Here is a 17178-nt window from a genome sequence, read left to right as displayed (position 1 = left end):
GTTTCCTGATTTAAAAAAAAAAAAAAAAGGGAAGTATTCATCTTGGTTTCCAAGTATCATGCTTCCTTACATTTTATACCATAAGTCAGTGCCTTACTCATCGTATCCTGGTGCCACCTGCCAAATTCCCTCAGTTTTGGGGGGCACAGACATGGGCTACATCTGCAAAGGACCCTGATAATGGTCTGAGTTCTGCCACCAGCTGCCTGAGTGACCTTGGGCCATTCATGCTCTTCCTTTCCCTGCAGTTGCCCTTTGTAGAATTAGGGAAAGTCCAACTGCATGATTAAGAAGAGTCCTGGTAGTGCTGAAAAGCAGTAGTTCTCACAGTAATTCTCACAAAAGAAAGTTCACTAGAAACTCACATACCTGTATATGGCTACAAAGTGGTCCTAGAAGCATTGTTCCTAATAGCCAAGAATTAAAAACAATCAATGTTCATCAGCAATTAAAAGGATATATAAATTAATGGCATTTCAAACAGTGAAATACTATAGAACAACAAAAATGGATGATTACAACCATGTGTAACTACTTTGCAAACGTTGTAGCACAGAAGAAATGAGACAGAATAATAGAGTCCAGTTCTATTTCAAAAAGACTCATAAAAAAACCCCAAAGACTCAAAATCAGGCAAAATCACAGTATGTTTTTTAGAAATCCATATATATATGGATGCATATATATATATGCTCTGCATGGAGTTAGCCAAGGCTGTTGGTCCCCTTCTTGAAAGCTCTTACTCTTACCAACTTCTGTACACACCTGATTTCTAACTACCAGCACTCATGTTCTTTGAAGACTCTCTGTGGATTCCAGAGTCAGCTTTGCCTGCTGCTTGGCAAGTCAGAAGTGTATAATCAGAAAACAGCTATTTTGAGTTGCTGTGTAGGCATTTTACTGTATAATAACCCTGTTCACAGAGTCTGGACATTTATATTAAGAGCTGAGCTTCCTGCCTCAAGTTCCCATTTTGTTTTTCCCAGGGCATCTTTTAAGATAACCACTTGGAGTTGAGCCCTTGAAAATTAGTGACTTCTGCCCCAACCACCTTTGGTGGTTGCTTAGGTAGGTACTACCCTGCTCTCTTTCTCCTGTGGTCATGACCTGGGACAGAGGGCTGCCCTTCCTCAAGCTCATTGCTCTTCCATGTCTGGGATTTGTAAGTGATATATCTTGTGATTTTTTTTTCTTTCTTCCCTGAAGCTATGCCTTCAATCAAAATGACACCAGGAGTTTTCAATTTCCCAAAGTAGGGCCTTGGATACTGAGGGAGCTACCTACTGACCCCTTGGGGTACCTTTTGCTTCTTCATCCAGGGGGTCATAAACTGCATATTCTTAATTTAATACACCATTTACAGCGCCCCCCCAACATGAGACTATATAGTACATTACACAAATACTTGATCTCTACATGGAAGAGAATGAATTTGAAGCCCTACCTCACAACCATATACGAAAATTAACTCAAAATGATCAGAGACATAGATGTAAACTAAAACAATAAAGAGAGAAAAAGAGAGAAAACTCTCTCTTAAAACTCTTAGAGTCTTCATAACTTTGGATTAGGCAATGTTTTCTTATATATATGACACCAAATCGTAATCAGCAAAAGAAAAAGTATAAACTGCATGCCATCAAAATGAACACCTTTTGTGTTTCAAGGGGCATTTTTGAAAAAGTGAAACACAACCCACCGAATGGGAGATATGTTTCAGCCAAATATCTGATAAAGAACTTGTACCTAGAATACATAAATAACTATGGCAGCTCAATAATAAAAATACAAATAACTCAATTTAGAAATGACCTAAATAGATAGTTCTTCAAAGATGATATACAATTGGCCAATAAGCACATGATGCTCAACATCAGTAGCCATGAGGGAAATGCAAATCAAAACCACAATGGGGGGATCCCTAGGTGGCTCAGCAGTTTAGCGCCTGCCTTCGGCCCAGGGTGTGATCCTGCAGTCCCAGGATGGAGTCCCATGTCGGACTCCCTGCATGGAGCCTGCTTCTCCCTCTGCCTGTGTCTCTGCCTTTCTCTCTCTCTCTCTGTCTCTCATGAATAAATAAATAAAATCTTAGGGGATCCCTGGGTGGCTCAGCGGTTTAGTGCCTGCCTTCGGCCTAGGGCCTGATCCTGGAGTCCCGGGATCGAGTCCTGCATCGGGCTCCCTGCATGGGGCCTGCTTCTCCCTCTGCCTGTGTCTCTGCCTCTCGCTCTCTCTCTGTGTCTCTCATGAATAAATGAATAAAAGCTTTAAAAAAATAAATAAAATCTTTTTAAAAAAACCACAATGGGGTACCACTTTATACCCATTAGGATAACCATAATTTAAAAGACAAATAATTAACAAATATTGCAAGGATATGGAAAGATTGTAACCCCCATGCAATGCTGGTAGGAATGTAAAATGACACAACTGCGTTAGAAAACAGTTTGGCAAGTCTTCAAATGGTTGAACATAGAGTGAAATGATCCAGTAATGCCACTCCTAAATATACATCCAAGAAAAATAAAAGAATATTCCCTCAAGTCTTGTCCATGGGTGTTCATAGAAGCATTATTTATAATAGTCCCAAAGTGGAAACAACCCAAATGGCCAGCAACTGATGAATGGATAAAGAAAATGTGGTATATCCATAAACTGGAATAAAAATTCCCAATAACCGGGATCCCTTGGTGGCTCAGCGGTTTGGCACCTGCCTTTGGCCCAGGGCACGATCCTGGAGTCCCGGGATCAAGTCCCGCATCGGGCTCCCTGCATGGAGCCTGCTTCTCCCTCTGCCTGTGTCTCTGCCTCTCTCTGTCTATCATGAATAAATAAATAAAATCTTTAAAAAAATTCCCAATAAAAAGTAACAAAGTACTGATACAGCCTATGACTTGGATGGATCTTGAAACCATTATGGTAAGTGAAAGAAGCCAGTCATAAAGGCCCACACATTATATGAGTCCATTTATATGAAATGTTCAGAATAGGTCATCTATAGAGATAGGAAATATATTAGTGGTTGCCTAAGGCTGGAATGATAGGAGGTCTTATGGATATTTCCCCAAAAAACTTATATGTCAAAATTTTAATTCCTAATGTGACTATATTTGGAGATGGGGATGGCAAGGGAGTGATAAAGGCTAAATAATGTCATAGGGTGGGACTTTAATCTGACAGGTCTGGTGTCCTTACACAAAGAGAGACACCAGAGCTCGCTTTCTCTTCATTTCTTCATCTCTCCCTCCCTCTCTCTTTCTCTCTCTCTCTCCCTTTCTCCACATTTCCCTCTTCCTTTCCTCCCCCTTTCTTCTTTTCCCTTCTCTATCTCTCCCATCCTCCTCACCTCTGCCTTTTCCCCCTCCCTCTTCCTCCTCCTCCCCTTTTTTCCTCCTCCTCCCTCTTCTTCTTCTTCTTCCTCTTCTCTTCTCTTCTCTCTTCTCTTCCCTTCTCTCTCTCTCTCTCTCTAGCCAGGAAGAGAGATTTCATCAGGAACCAAACTGGCCAGCATCTTGATTACCAATACAGTAGCCATAGTAATAGTAGTCACCAATGTGTGAAACTTCCCAAAACTCGAGGCTCCTTATGTCTCTGAAATCCTGTGATTCTGTGATGCCTGCTTCTCCAGGGAGGAGAACCTTTGGCCAGTTGAGGGAGTAGCCTGGCTAAGTTTCTTTGCTTTTAGTAAGAGTTAAGTCAGTGGGGTGACGGTGGTTACTTCAGGCCAAACCACACTTATTGGGTATGTAGAAGGAGAAGTAGGACTTCTGTTTGGCTTTGTGAAATGTTGACAATAACGGTCTCTCACCACTGCCTACACAATCTCTCCCTTTTCAGAAAAGAAAAGATGTCAGATTTGCTGGAAGGCAGTGCTTCTATCCCACTCCTTATTCTGTCTCTTCATCCTCCAGGGAGGTGATTGAAGGTACAGCTGAGGGGCGTAACAGGGAAGGCAGGAGGGACACCTGGGTGGCTCAGCGGTTGAGTGTCTGCCTTCAGCTCAGGGTGTGACCCTGGGGTCCCAGGATCGAGTCCTACGTTGGGCTCCCTGCATGGATCCTGCTTCTCCCTCTACCAGTGTCTCTGCCTCTCTCTATGTCTCTCATGAATAAATAAATATAATCTTAAAAAGAAAACAGGGAAGATGCGAGAACCAAGGAGGTCTTAGCTTAGCAGGAAACTCGGCTTTGAAAGGTATATTAGTTTCCTAGGGCTGCATATATCACTATCTATTGGGTATTACTATATGGTGGGTGGTTTAAAACAAGAGAAATTTATTCTCTTGTAGTTCTGAAGGTTTGAAATCTGAAATCAAGGTATTGGCAGGGCTGTACTCCCTCTGGAGCCTGTGGGTGAGGATCCTTCCTTAGCTTTTCTGTGTTCTGGTAGCTGTGCTATTCATTGGCTTCGTCAGTTTGTGGCCACATCATTCCCATTTCTGCCTCTGTCGTCACATGTCCTTCTCCTCTGTCATCTCTTCTTTATTTTTTAAGTGTAATTACCATTAAATATAGGACCCACTGGGTAATCCAGGATGATTTCATCTTAATATTATTAATTTAATTATATATGCAAAGACCCTTTTTTCAAATAAGGCAACATTCACAAGTTCCAGGAATTAAAACATGGACATATTTTGGGGATGGGGGTGTCACCATTCAATCCACTTCTGGAGGCAAATGATCCTGGTTGAAATCCCAGCTTTAACATTTTCTAGGCAGGTGACCCTGAGTGAGTCACCTTCCCTTTCTGTCTGAGTCTTAGTTTCTTAACCTGTGAAAGGAGGACAATTGTACCCATTGTGTGAGGAGGTTTTAAGGAATGTCTAACACATGGGAAAAGATCAATAGGGTGGCCATTGGGAGGCAGTTGAGGTAGTTCCTTCTTTTGAATTCCTCTAAAGCCCTGACATTCTGTCCTACTCTTTTGTCCCTCATCATTCATTGCCTTTATTATTTCATGCCAAATTCTTACCTCTCTAGTGAGTTTTCACCTCTAGAGGGAAGGGTCAGTTTGTATTTCATCTTTTAACTCTTGATATTCCCTAGAATTATAATAATGGTGAGAGATATCATCACTGAGACCCTACATGTGCTGGATACTTTATATACATTATCTCACTATTCACAGTAGGCATTATCTTTCCCATTGTACAGGTGAGTCCACTGAATTTTTTTTAACGATTTTATTTACTTATGAGAGAGAGAGAGAGAGGCAGAGACACAGGCAGAGGGAGAGGCAGGCTCCATGCCGGGAGCCCGACGTGGGACTCGATCCCAGGTCTCCAGGATCACACCCTGGGCTGAAGGCGGCGCTAAACCGCTGAGCCACCCGGGCTGCCCAAGTCCACTGAAATTTAAATAGGTTAGCATATCTTATACGTGACAGTATTAGGGCAATTCTACCATAGGTATTTTGAGCTATGAACTAGTTGATTACAAACTTGTTGGCCAGGCTGGACTGAGAAGGCTGGTTCTGTTAACACTACCAAATTGACTCACTAGAGGAGCTTCTGTTACAACCAGGAAAATGAGCAATCAGGAGGTTGCACTTGGAACTACCAAGTTGAAAAACTACACATCTGTAACCAAGGTCACATAGTTGCAAATCAGGAATTAGGAGGCTGCTTCATTGCCTTTAACCTGCCTTTTAACAACCAAAAGGCTGGAGTTTGGATACTGTAATACTACTACAGAAGACCTCCATGTCTTCTCTACCTTACTAGTCATCAGAAAATGGCCAATTGCAATAAGAAAGTGGCTCCTGTTTCACTTCTACCTTCTAAATCTCATGCATGGACATCTAAGTGGAAGAACCTAATGTGCAAAGAAATCTAAGAAATGTAATTTTTAGTCCAGACAGGCTCATTAGGAGGTAAGAATAGGTTCTGGGTATCAAATGACACCCAAAGTGTAGGAAAGCCAAGTATGAACCCTTGCTCACAGCATGCACCCTACACATAGTAGAATCATTAACTCATTGCAGGACTTGAAGACAATTTCATTCTATCTGCTCATTTTGCAGAGGATGAAACTGAAGCCCAGAGAGAGGAAGTGATTGGGGGAGTGAGTAAAGAATGGCATAAAGAAAAAAAAAATGGCACAAAGAAGCTGGCATGGATAGGCTGGAAGAAAAATCTTCAGGAAACTTCTTGGTGTCCAAAGAGCTTCTGACTTTACAAAGATTGAATGTTTTGATCTAATTCAGATCCAAGAGGATGCTGGCCACTAAGAGATGCAAGCATTTTGAACTGGGAGTAGATAACGAAGTGAAAGGGCCAAGTGATCCAATTCCAAGCTTCAGGATTGTTTTGTTTTTATTTTTGCGGGGGAAATATTGAAGCAATAGAAAAATTATCTGTAAGAGAAGAAATAGTTATATTCTTACTCCCCCTGCCCCCAGATAATCTTCCCAGGGTGCTGACAAAGCTCAAAATCTCCAGGTTGCGGATAATTTTCATATGTGCTTTTATGTGAGAATCTAGGACTTGTGCCCAACTACTTGGAAAATGTGAGCACCAGCTGGTTCAGAGAAGCAGTGCCAATAGATGTGAGAAGGCAGGTGCTGGAAGCAGTTCTCTGTGCTCTGCCCTCATCTCTTTCTGACTTCTACACCTCCATGTCCTCACCCTTGCCAAGGCCTTCCTCACAATTCATTTGGGGTTTCCCAGAAAAATGCTACCACCATCCTAGGTTGCCCCACCCTGAAATTAGGATGAGATTGCGAGAGGGGTTTTACATGTGACAGACAGAAACATTTTACAAGGCATGAGTGTGGTCAATGACAGTTCAACTAGGAGTATGGGAGACAACTTTCAGGGTGGCCTCAATGATTCCCACCTCCTAGTAGTCATGCCTTTATATAGTTCTCTCCCCTTCAATGTAGACTGGATTTAGTGACTACCTTTTAGCAAGTAGAATGTGGCAGAAATGATGGGATGTCACTTCCAAGATTAGGTTACAAAAATGGACCAAAAACCATAAGATACCTAGGAATAACCAAAGAGATAAAAGTTCTGTACACTGGAAACTATAGAACACTTATGAAAGAATTGTGGAAAGAAATTGTGGAAGACACAAAGAAAAATGTTCCATGCTCATAGATTGGAAGAACAAATATTGTTAAAATGTCTATACTTCCTAGAGCAATATACACATTCAATTCAATCCCTATCAAATTAGCACCAGCATTTTTCATGGAGCTAGAACAAACAATTCTAAAATTTGTATAGAACCAGGTAAGACCCTGAATAGCCAAAGTAATGTTGAAAAAGAAAACCAGGGGCACCTGGGTGGCTCAGTGGTTGAGCGTCTGTATTTGGCTCAGGTCATGATCCTGGGGTCCTGGGATCGAGTTCTGCATCAGGCTCCCCACAGGGAGCTTGCTTCTCCCTCTGCCTATGTCTCTGCAACAGATGTTGGTGAGAATACAGAGAAAGGGGAGCTCTCTTACATTGTGGGTGGGAATGCAAACTGGTTCAGCCACTTTAGAGAACAGTATGGAGGTTCCTCAAAAAATTGAAAATAGAACTACCCTATGACCCAGCAGTTGCACTACTGGGTATTTATCCAAAGGATATAAACATAGTGATGCCAAGGGGCACATGCACCCTAATGTTTATAGCAGCACTATCTACAATAGCCAAAATATGGATAGAACTCAAATGTTCATGGATAGATGAATGGATAAAAAAGATGTGGTACATACACAGAGAGAGAGAGAGAGAGATTACTTAGCCATCAAAAAGAATGAAATCTTGCCATTTGCCAAAACATGGATGGAACAAGAGGGTATTATGCTAGTGAAATAAGTGAGTCCTCTATGGAGGAGCTAGAACACAAGCTGGCATGATGCTTCTTGACTGATACCACCAGTGAAAAGGCTCTAGACTTGAAGGAGATAGAACTGAGGTTTAGAGTCATCCCTTTGACTCAGGTGTATCATGTACATGATCCCATGGAATCCTCAACACAATGTTGTGAGGTAGCCATCATTATTCCTGTATTACAAATGGAGAAACTGAAGATCAGAAGAGGCAGACCTGTCTAAGGTCACATAACTAGGAAGAGATAGACCTGGACATTCTCCTAGAGGCTGAGAGAGGGGTTGCTTCACATTCCTTTCCTTTACTCCTATTCTGCCTAATTCTAGATGCAAGTCTGATAAAAGAAGGCAAAATTTGGGGATAGGGTGCTATAGGCATGGGGCTAATAGTGGAGGGACGGCCCCACAGGGGTGGGCATTAAACCTCCTCCAACCTCAAAAAGACTGTGCCTCTCCCAGGAACACAGACAGCTATGGAAAGGAAAGAGAAACCTCTCATAGCTTGGACTCTGCTCTGGGCACAGATTATATAGTGCTTTGGGAAGCTTCCCTCTGGCTTCTATAAGTTTTACCAATAGAAGTACATTTATTTAGGCAGCTCTTTCCAATGTTCTGGCAAAAGAGCCTTAAGTCCTCAATGTGAACTTTATGAGATACACAAGTGAATCTTCACCACTTTTCCTGTTGAGGAATCTGACAAAGTATTCTGAGGAACCTGCAAGGGAAGGGGCACATGACGAACCCTGGGCCTTTTGCCCCTGCCTAGAAATGTCACAAAGCATGAACTTATCAGACAGGTCTCCTGGTCCTTTGGTTGTGGGCCCTACCAGCCCTAGCTTACACCCCTGTAGATGGTTCTCTTTCACAGGGGTGCCTGATATCTGGTCCCATGCCTCTGGGGTGAGGCAATTGTTGCTCTTGAAATGATTAATCCCATCATTCCTTAGGCCCATGAAGGGATCTGATCGGCAGCTGCCAAAGGTGTCCCTACATCTGGAATCAGCTGGGCCAGGTAGCTCCTACCATCTAAAAACTCTCCCTCCAGCTGACATTCTGTCTCTGGGTCCTCAAAAAACATACTTAAGCCTTCTTTTTGGGGAAGGCTCTTTGAAGGCTCTACTGTCCTAATTCTTCCAGCCTGGGTTTCCCTGATTTCAGTCCACCAATCAACAGCCCTAGAGGAGCAGAAAAGAGATTTGCTTAGAGATGCTCAGGCTTCTTGAGGACTGGACCAAAGTCAGAACTGAAGTTTGGGCTGAAACTGAAGCTAGGGATATTGGCAGGGGCTGCCACCCTGGAACATCTGTTGGTGCTGGCCTAGGTTGGAGCTGCTGGCAAATACCTTGCCGCACACTGGAGGGAGACACAGGGCTTCTTACCACTGTGGGCCACCTGGTAGATGAGCACTCTGCCTGAAGCTCTTGCCACACTCAGGGCAAATGTTAAGGCTTCTGGCCTGTGTGAGTATGTTGGTGCTGCAGCAGATCTAAACTGCCTACAAAACTCTTGCTGCAACTGGGACACTTACAGGGTATCTCGCCTGTGGGCATGCATTGGTGTTTAAGGAGCTTGGAGCTGTGGTAGAAGGTTTTGTCACATTCTGAATGGGCATAGGGTTGTCCGCCCAATTGAATACACTGGTGCTCAATGAATTGGGTATGCTCACTAAAGCCATGGCCATGTTTGGGGTTGTTCTTCGCTATGCTTATGCTGGTGCCAGGCTGTACGAGCTGTTGAAGTTCTTGACACATTTACAGTAATTATAGGGCTTCTCCCCAGTGTGTGAATGCTGGTGCTTGAACAGATAAAAGCTGCACCCAGAGCTGTCACCAGATTGGGCACAGCAGTAAGGGCTTCACATCCCTGTGTGAGCGCTGGTTCTGCAACAGACTGGAGCTAAGGCTGAAGCTCTTGCCACACAGTCCCTCCAGCGGTAGGGCTTCTCGCCCCTGTGTGCCTGCTGGTGCTGGATTAGAATGGAGCGAACACTGAAAGTCTTACCACACTCAGCAGCTATAGGGCTTCCGCTGGTGCTTAATCAGGTTGGAGCCGCGGCCCGAGGCCTCCCTGCACTCTGGGAGCTTGTGAAACTGGAGGCTTGAGTGGGAAACCAGGGTGTTGCACAAGTTGGAACTGAGGCTGAAACAGCCGCCACACTCAGGCCAGGGCAGGGGTATGGTTTCTCATCCGTGTGTACATGGTGGCGCTTAACTAGTTGTGAGCCTCGCTGGAAGCTCTTGCCACACCCAGAACAATAGGGATTGATTGTCACCTGCGCGGCTGATTTGGTGGTGAAGGAGGTCAGGGCGGCAGGATGCCGTCAGTCCACACTCCCGGCACTCGAAGGCTTTGGGGACTGCAAGACGGTCCTGCCAGAGGCCTCTTCCCTGGGCCACAGCCTGACCTACATCGGTATTTCAGACCCAGCAGCATTTCCCAGGAGGCCGGCTGTCGCCGCCAGGGAGGGCCCGCTGGGATGGGCGGACCTCGGGGCTCCCCGGGATGTCCGCTTCCCCTGCCGCTCCGCGCCGTCCGAGTTCTCCTTTGCCACTTCTGGCCACGTTGACTGCATTGCAGTGAAAACCACCACCACCACCACCACCACCACCGTCTCCTAAACAGCAGCCGCTCAGCTCACAAGCGGAGCCAGGACGGGAGACACTCCGGACCCAGAGCCAGCACCGGAAACGGAAATGTCCACCAGCCCGTGCCGCTCTAGGAAGTGGCAGCGAACGGTCTCGGTAGGTTTAACCCTCTCCTTCACCTGACTGAGCAAGAGCTCCGCATCTGCGGCCGCTGTCAGGAATTTGACACTTTGGGGCCTGGCTCACGATCCTGAATCCGTCAGCGCGGAATTCGGCGCCCGGGCCATCGCTGTGGGGCGGCGAAGCGAGCTGGAAGGAAAAGGTGATCGCTGTCGTGGACACGCGGGGTGGAGGGGGTGGGGGCGGAGTGGCCGCGGCACCTGGAGCAGCACGGTACTGAGACTCCGAGGTCGGATGTCTGGGTTCTCCAAAGGGACCAGCCCACGGCGAGCCCCCTGAGAGCTTCCCCTCGGTCCTAAGCCCGGCGTGCTAAGCAAGGGGCAGACTACATATCCCAGCATGCACCGAACGCGCCGCTGGGGTGCGCACAGGGATTAGGTAACCACTACTGTCTACGTGCGTCCTGCGACTGTGCAGAGCACCGGGACCGAGAACTACAACTTCCAACTTGCAAAATCACTGCGGCGGCGCCGCTTAAAAAGCGTCAGAGGGGAGGTGCCCGGCCCCGCCCCTCTCTTCCAGTTCCGTTCCCTTGGAGGAGCGGCGAGGAGGGGGGCGGAGCCTTAGGCCTGAGCCAAGATGGCGGCTGCGAAACCGACCCTCACGGACTCGCTCTCGTTCTGCCTCGCGCAGCTCACGGCGGCGGCCGGGGAGGGTCTAGGTGGGGGAAAGGACACAGCTACCAACGAGACACCCTTGGGCCGTGCGCTCTTAGCCCTCCGCACGCGCCACGTCAAGGCAGCAGGGGGAATCGAGCGCTTCCGGGCGCGCGGCGGGCTCCGCCCCCTTCTCGCGCTGCTACGGCGAGCGGCTGCAGCGGGCCCCGCCCCGTCCCAGGCTGGCCCCGGCTCCGCCCCCTCGTCCGTCGAGTCAGCGGCTTCTGCTGGCCCCGCCCCCTCGCCGGGCCCTGCCCCCTCCGCTGCGTCCTCCTCGTCGTCGCCCTCGCCGCCAGCGCGCCTGCGCAAGACCCTGGACTTGGCGCTGAGCATCCTAGCCAACTGCTGTACGGAAGGGGCGTGCCGGGCTGAAGTGCGCAGACTCGGAGGCATTCTCCCTTTGGGTAAGTGCTCCGCCCTCTTTTCCTAGAGGGGTTCGGCGCTCCAGTCTCCTCTCCGGGCGTGGGCGGGGCCCGGGGTTCTTTGTGCTGGTGCTCTGGCGGCGCCGCGCCTCTGCCTCTCGAGCCTCGCTTGGAGGTTACCCCCGGGCCTGACCAGAGCAGCCAACCACAGCCGTTCCCTGCGCACTGGCTGTTCCCTCGAATCTGGGCTGGTGGAGGCCACAGGGTTGGCTGAGGACTTCTGGGTGATTCGTACTCTTCCACCTCGGAGTGGCCCCTATACCCTCTGATGAACTTGCGTCAAAAGGTGTGGTCGTTCTCTGCACCGAGCCAGACCCTCCAAAGCTAGGATCCCTCATTGTAAGATGGAATAATAATAATAATAATAATAGCGACCTCGCAAAATTGAAGTAGGGAGAAAATGAGATGCAACTATAGAACGCAGATATTCTTCTTCTTTTTTTTTTTAAGATTTTATTTATTCATGAGAGAGAGGCAGAGACACAGGCAGAGGGAGAAGCAGGCTCCACGCAGGGAGCCCGATGTGGGACTCGATCCCGGGACTCCAGGATCATGCCCCGAGTCGAAGGCAGACGCTCAACCACTGAGCCACCCAGGCGTCCCGAACGCAGATATTCTAAGCATAGACTGGGTACTCTGGGTTGTCAAAAACTAGCACAATAACAAATCCTAACAAAAGAAAACAAGCTTTTTTTTTTCTTGGCGCCTCTTAGTGGCAAAGTTGGGAACACAGTTTACACACGGCCCGCCAGTTAGGAAAGTAAGTATGCCAGTTTTGACAAAGTCTTACTTTGGATAAAAGGAGACTTTAGCATATTTTAAACCTGTTAATAAGGTGCGCCTGGACCGTAACATGTTTGACACGAGGCACGTTAATAAGTCCTTAATAAATAACAGGTTTTGTTATTAGCATATGACCCTCATCATTCAGTTACTGTTCTATATTTTAAATATCTCCTGAATCCGTCGCCGTTTATTACTTGTTTCGTCATGTGCCCAGGAACGGGTGCCCGCGTGTTGGTCTGTGCTGGTACCTGACTTGGTTTAAGCCACTGTCCTTTCTCACCTTAACAATTGGGCCAGCCTCCTTGCTGGCCAACACCAACTCCTTGCTGCCCCCCAACCCCCCCAACCCCCCCACCCCCGCCGCCTTATTCTTTTTCCCTATAATCCATTCTCCCTATTGTATCACATTGTATCACAGCACTCCTATTCTTAAAACCCTGCGTGGTTCCCATTGTCCTCATATTCAAGTCCTGCCGGATCCCTTGGCCTGGCATTCGAGGCCCTCCATGAGATCATAGCTCAGACATTGGATCTCACTTCTGGGCCTTTGCAAAGGCTGCTTCTGGACCTGAAATGCCCTGTGACACCCCCATCCACCATCTTTCGTAACAAATACCTGCCTGCTTAACCTTTCAGACCCATTATGTGTTAACCTCTTCTGGAGGCCTTCGCTGACCCTTTCAGACCACATTCTTGAAGTCATTAATGAGAGAGACAAGAAGGGGGTAGGACCCTCAAGAGGCCAAATTCTCTTGCAGTGACTATTCTTCAGTGTGTGAAGACTGATAGCATCCAGAACCGAACAGCCCGTGCTCTGGGGAACTTGGCCATGGAACCTGAGAGCTGTGGGGACATCCATTCTGCTGGTGAGGAGGCTCTGAGCATGGAGTTAGCCAGTGCTTGGGTGGGAGAGGGGCTCGGGTACCTCCTTGCTCACTCTTTGTCCTCCTCTTCTCCAGGTGCTGTTCCCTTGCTCGTTGAGAGCCTGACAGCCTGCCAGGACTCACAGTGTCTGCAGAGTGTGGTGCGCGCCCTTCGCAACCTGGCGGACTCACCCCAGCACCGCCTGGCCCTGGCGCAGCAGGGAGCAGTGCGCCCTCTGGCTGAGCTTCTGGCCGCTGCCCCAGACCCTGCGCTGACCTTGGCCCTAGTCCGTGCCCTCTTGGAGCTGAGTCGAGGCTGCTCCCGGGCCTGTGCTGAGCAGCTAAGTCTCGGTGGGGGACTAGGACCACTGGTCAGTTTGGCCTCCCACCCCAAAAAGGCAGTACGAGAGGCAACTATCCTGATCCTCGCCAACCTGTGTGCCCAAGGCCTTGTACGGCCTGCACTGGGCAATGCTGGTGGGGTAGAGGTACTACTGGGTGAGCTCCGGCGGCGCAGAGGGCCCAATGGGGCTGGCCCAGCCTCCCAGCAGCCCCTGGTGCGGGCTGTGTGCCTGCTGTGCAGGGAGGCCATCAACCGGGCCCGGCTGCGGGACGCAGGTGGTTTGGAGCTGTTGATGGGTCTGCTACGGGACCCTCGTGCCAGTGCCTGGCACCCTCGCGTTGTGGCTGCTCTGGTGGGCTTCCTCTATGACACTGGAGCCCTGGGCCGGCTCCAGACTCTGGGACTCGTACCCCTCTTGGCTGGGCAGCTGTGTGGGGATGCTGGTGATGAGGAAGAAGAGGGAAGAGAAGCTGCTTCCTGGGACTTTCCTGAGGAGCGGACCCCTGAGCGGGCACAGGCTGGAAGCTTCCGAAGCCTAAGGTGAGTTCCCACCTGATGGCTGGCTCTCTCCGCTACCCTACCCTCATCCCCTACCCTGTCTCAGCAGGACTCTTAGTGTTTCTTTTCTTTTTTTTTTTTTAAAGCAGGACTCTTATTGACTCTGATTCCTGACTCCTTGTTCTCCCTGGACATGACCACTTTCTAGTCACCGTTAAGCACATGTCCTTTCTTCCTTGGTTTGCGTTTGGCCTTGGCTCTACCCCAGTACCTCTGAACTTGGGGACCAGACAGATTCACTGGGCCTTTTTAAAAATTTTGTTGCCTGTTTGCCCTTCATTTGAACATAAATTCTAAGAGGACGGGGACTTTCGTTTTGTTCATTGCTTGTGCCTAGTACCTAATCCTGGGCTTGGCACATGATAGGCATCAGTAATTGCTGAACGAGTTGGGTTTTTTCCTCCATTTCTCTTTCTCTCCTACCTCCGCTTGGCCCTACCTCCTCCCACTGCTTCAGTCACCTCCTTTTGCAGGACAGCTCTGTGGCACTGCTCCTTTACGTTGGCTCTGGGTTCAGTGTCTCCTTTCTCCCCTCTGCAGGTCATGGCTGATCTCTGAGGGCTATGCCGCAGGCCCAGGAGACATCTCTCCGGACTGGTCCCCTGAGCGATGTCCCCCGCCTCCACCACCACCACCAGAGCCAGCTGAGCCAACCAGCCCCACCCTGGGTCCACCGCCACTGCGGTCGCCTCGCACACTGCGCACGCCTGGCCGCAGCCCTGCTGCCACCTCTGAGGAGCCTTGGGGCCGTGAGGGACCAGCGCTGCTGCTATTGTCACGATTTTCACAGGCTCCTGACCCAAGTGGGGCACTGGTTACTGGCCCGGCCCTGTGTGGCCTGCTGGCCTATGTGACGGGCTCACCGGGCCCACCGAGCCCACGGGCACTACGCATCCTGGCGCGCCTTACCTGCAACCCTGCCTGTCTTGAGGCCTTCGTGCGCAGCTACGGTGCTGCACTGCTGCGTGCCTGGCTTGTGTTAGGCGTTGCCCCAGATGATTGGCCCACGCTGCGTGCCCGACCAGCTCGACGCCAGCACCGGGAGCTGGGTGCGTCTCCCATAAGAGCCCCCATCCCCCTCTAGTTCTGGACTGAGACCCTCACCTTGCTGCTCGTGGCTCTCACTGCCTCTAGCCCACTATCCAACTTCAGTCACCACGTGGGAAGAGGTGAGGGACTCCCACCATGCAAAGGTCTGCTCCATCCTCTGTCCAAGTCTTGGGGCCTAGGTACCCCCAAACCAGGCTTGGCTCCAACGACTTAGAATCGTGTCTGTCTATATTTCTTTATCCAGTCTGCTCTTCTTTACCCAATCTCACATTGTCCTGACTGGCTTCTCGTTGGGCACACTGACTTGGAAAGCCCCAGCTCAGGCCCCATATGCTCCCAGGTGCCCCGAGCACTCCCAACACGGCCAGGGACTGCCTTGTCTTCTGTGCTCTGACTATGGGCTCTTGTAGTCCTTCCAAGCTGGACGTACTCCCTGACCATCACACTTTTTTCTTATCCTTGACCTCCAGTTCCTAGCATTTAGACCTTTTCTCTCTGGGCCTGTAGTCATCCCCTCTTGCGTGCCCTGGGGTTTTAGCCTCCTTCCTTTCAAGGACCCACAGCTGGGACATCAGCTCCCAACCTGACCTGCTCTGCCCACCTCTGCAGGTGAGATGTTGCTGCAGAACCTGACCGTGCAGGCTGAATCACCCTTTGGAGTGGGTGCCCTCACCCACCTGCTGCTCTCTGGAAGCCCTGAGGACCGTGTGGCCTGTGCATTAACCCTGCCCTTCATCTGCCGGTAAGGGGGGATGTGGGTGCCTCACAGGGGTCGGGAGCAGTGCCACTCATTTCACCTTCTGAAAGAGTCCCTTTCTTCCCAAAGGAAACCCTCTCTGTGGCGCCGGCTACTTCTGGACCAGGGCGGCCTCCGACTCCTCCTCTCGGCACTAACTCGGCCAGCTCCACATCCACTCTTCCTCTTCTTTGCTGCGGACTCCCTTTCCTGCCTCCAAGGCCTAGTGTCTCCCACTGTGATCCCAGCCCTTCCACCTCCAATGCCCTTGGACCTAGATGCTCCCTCCCCTTGCCTCTATGAACCTCTGCTGGGTCCAGCCCCCATCCCAGCCCCTGACCTGCACTTCCTGCTGGACTCAGGCCTACGGCTCCCTGCCCAGCGAGCTGCCTCAGCTACTGCCTCACCTTTCTTCCGGGCCCTGCTAGCTGGCAGCTTTGCTGAAGCCCAGATGAACCTGGTGCCGCTTCGAGGCCTGTCACCCAGCGCAGCCTGGCCTATCCTGCATCACCTGCATGGTTGCCGGGGCTGTGGGGCTGCCCTGGGGCCCATTCCCCCACTGGGTCAGCCACTGCTGGGTTCAGAGGCTGAGGAGGCACTGGAGGCTGCTGGCCGTTTCTTGCTGCCTGGGCTGGAGGAGGAGCTGGAAGAGGCTGTGGGCCATATTCACCTGGGACCCCACGGTGGCCCAGAGTCTGTGGGTGAGGTATTCCGCCTGGGTCGGCCCCGGCTGGTTGCCCATTGTGCCCGCTGGACCCTGGGGCCGGGGCAGTGCCCGCGGAAGCGGGCCTTGGCCTTAATGGGGCTTGTGGAGGCAGCTGGCGAGGAGACCGGGCCCCTGATGGAGGCTTTACTCGCTGTGGTGATGGGAGTTGAATTGGGGGGCAAGGGCTCTAGCTTAGACTGCTGATATCTCCGGGGAGGGGATCCAGGGATGAGTTGGCTATGAAGGAGGACTCCCTCGGAGCAGCAGGAGAGGAAGCTGAGCAGACGTCACCATCAGGGACCGACGAGAGGATGGAACTGTACCGCAGGATGATGGTCTGAAGACGCAGGAGTGAGAAGCCAAGGCCCACAGTTTGAGTGTGGACCCAAAGACGGAGAACAGCCCGGGACCCCAGGCACCTGGCCTGGCCCAGCCTTCCAGAGTGGAGATTAAAAACTTTGGAATTGGA

General features: G+C 50.1%; 1 protein-coding gene across 2 annotated transcripts; it reads left to right on the top strand.

Annotated features, from left to right (window-relative positions):
• Nucleotides 1–9974: 9974 nt before the first annotated feature.
• On the top strand, nucleotides 9975–17178 carry ARMC5 (armadillo repeat containing 5). 2 transcript variants are annotated; one of them, XM_038539723.1, is made up of 6 exons: nucleotides 9975–11649; nucleotides 13212–13319; nucleotides 13413–14199; nucleotides 14758–15266; nucleotides 15877–16009; nucleotides 16094–17178. In XM_038539723.1, the coding sequence occupies exons 1-6, from the start codon at nucleotides 11169–11171 to the stop codon at nucleotides 16911–16913; spliced, it is 2838 nt and encodes a 945-aa protein (XP_038395651.1). In that variant the 5' UTR covers nucleotides 9975–11168; the 3' UTR covers nucleotides 16914–17178. The 2 variants fall into 2 exon arrangements, with proteins under 2 accessions (XP_038395651.1, XP_038395652.1); XM_038539724.1 differs by lacking the exon at nucleotides 9975–11649 and adding an exon at nucleotides 11697–12427.

The sequence above is a fragment of the Canis lupus genome, chromosome 6, assembly GCF_011100685.1.
Source record: "Canis lupus familiaris isolate Mischka breed German Shepherd chromosome 6, alternate assembly UU_Cfam_GSD_1.0, whole genome shotgun sequence".
Taxonomy (NCBI): domain Eukaryota; kingdom Metazoa; phylum Chordata; class Mammalia; order Carnivora; family Canidae; genus Canis; species Canis lupus.
This window is presented reverse-complemented; position numbering and strand designations above follow the sequence as displayed.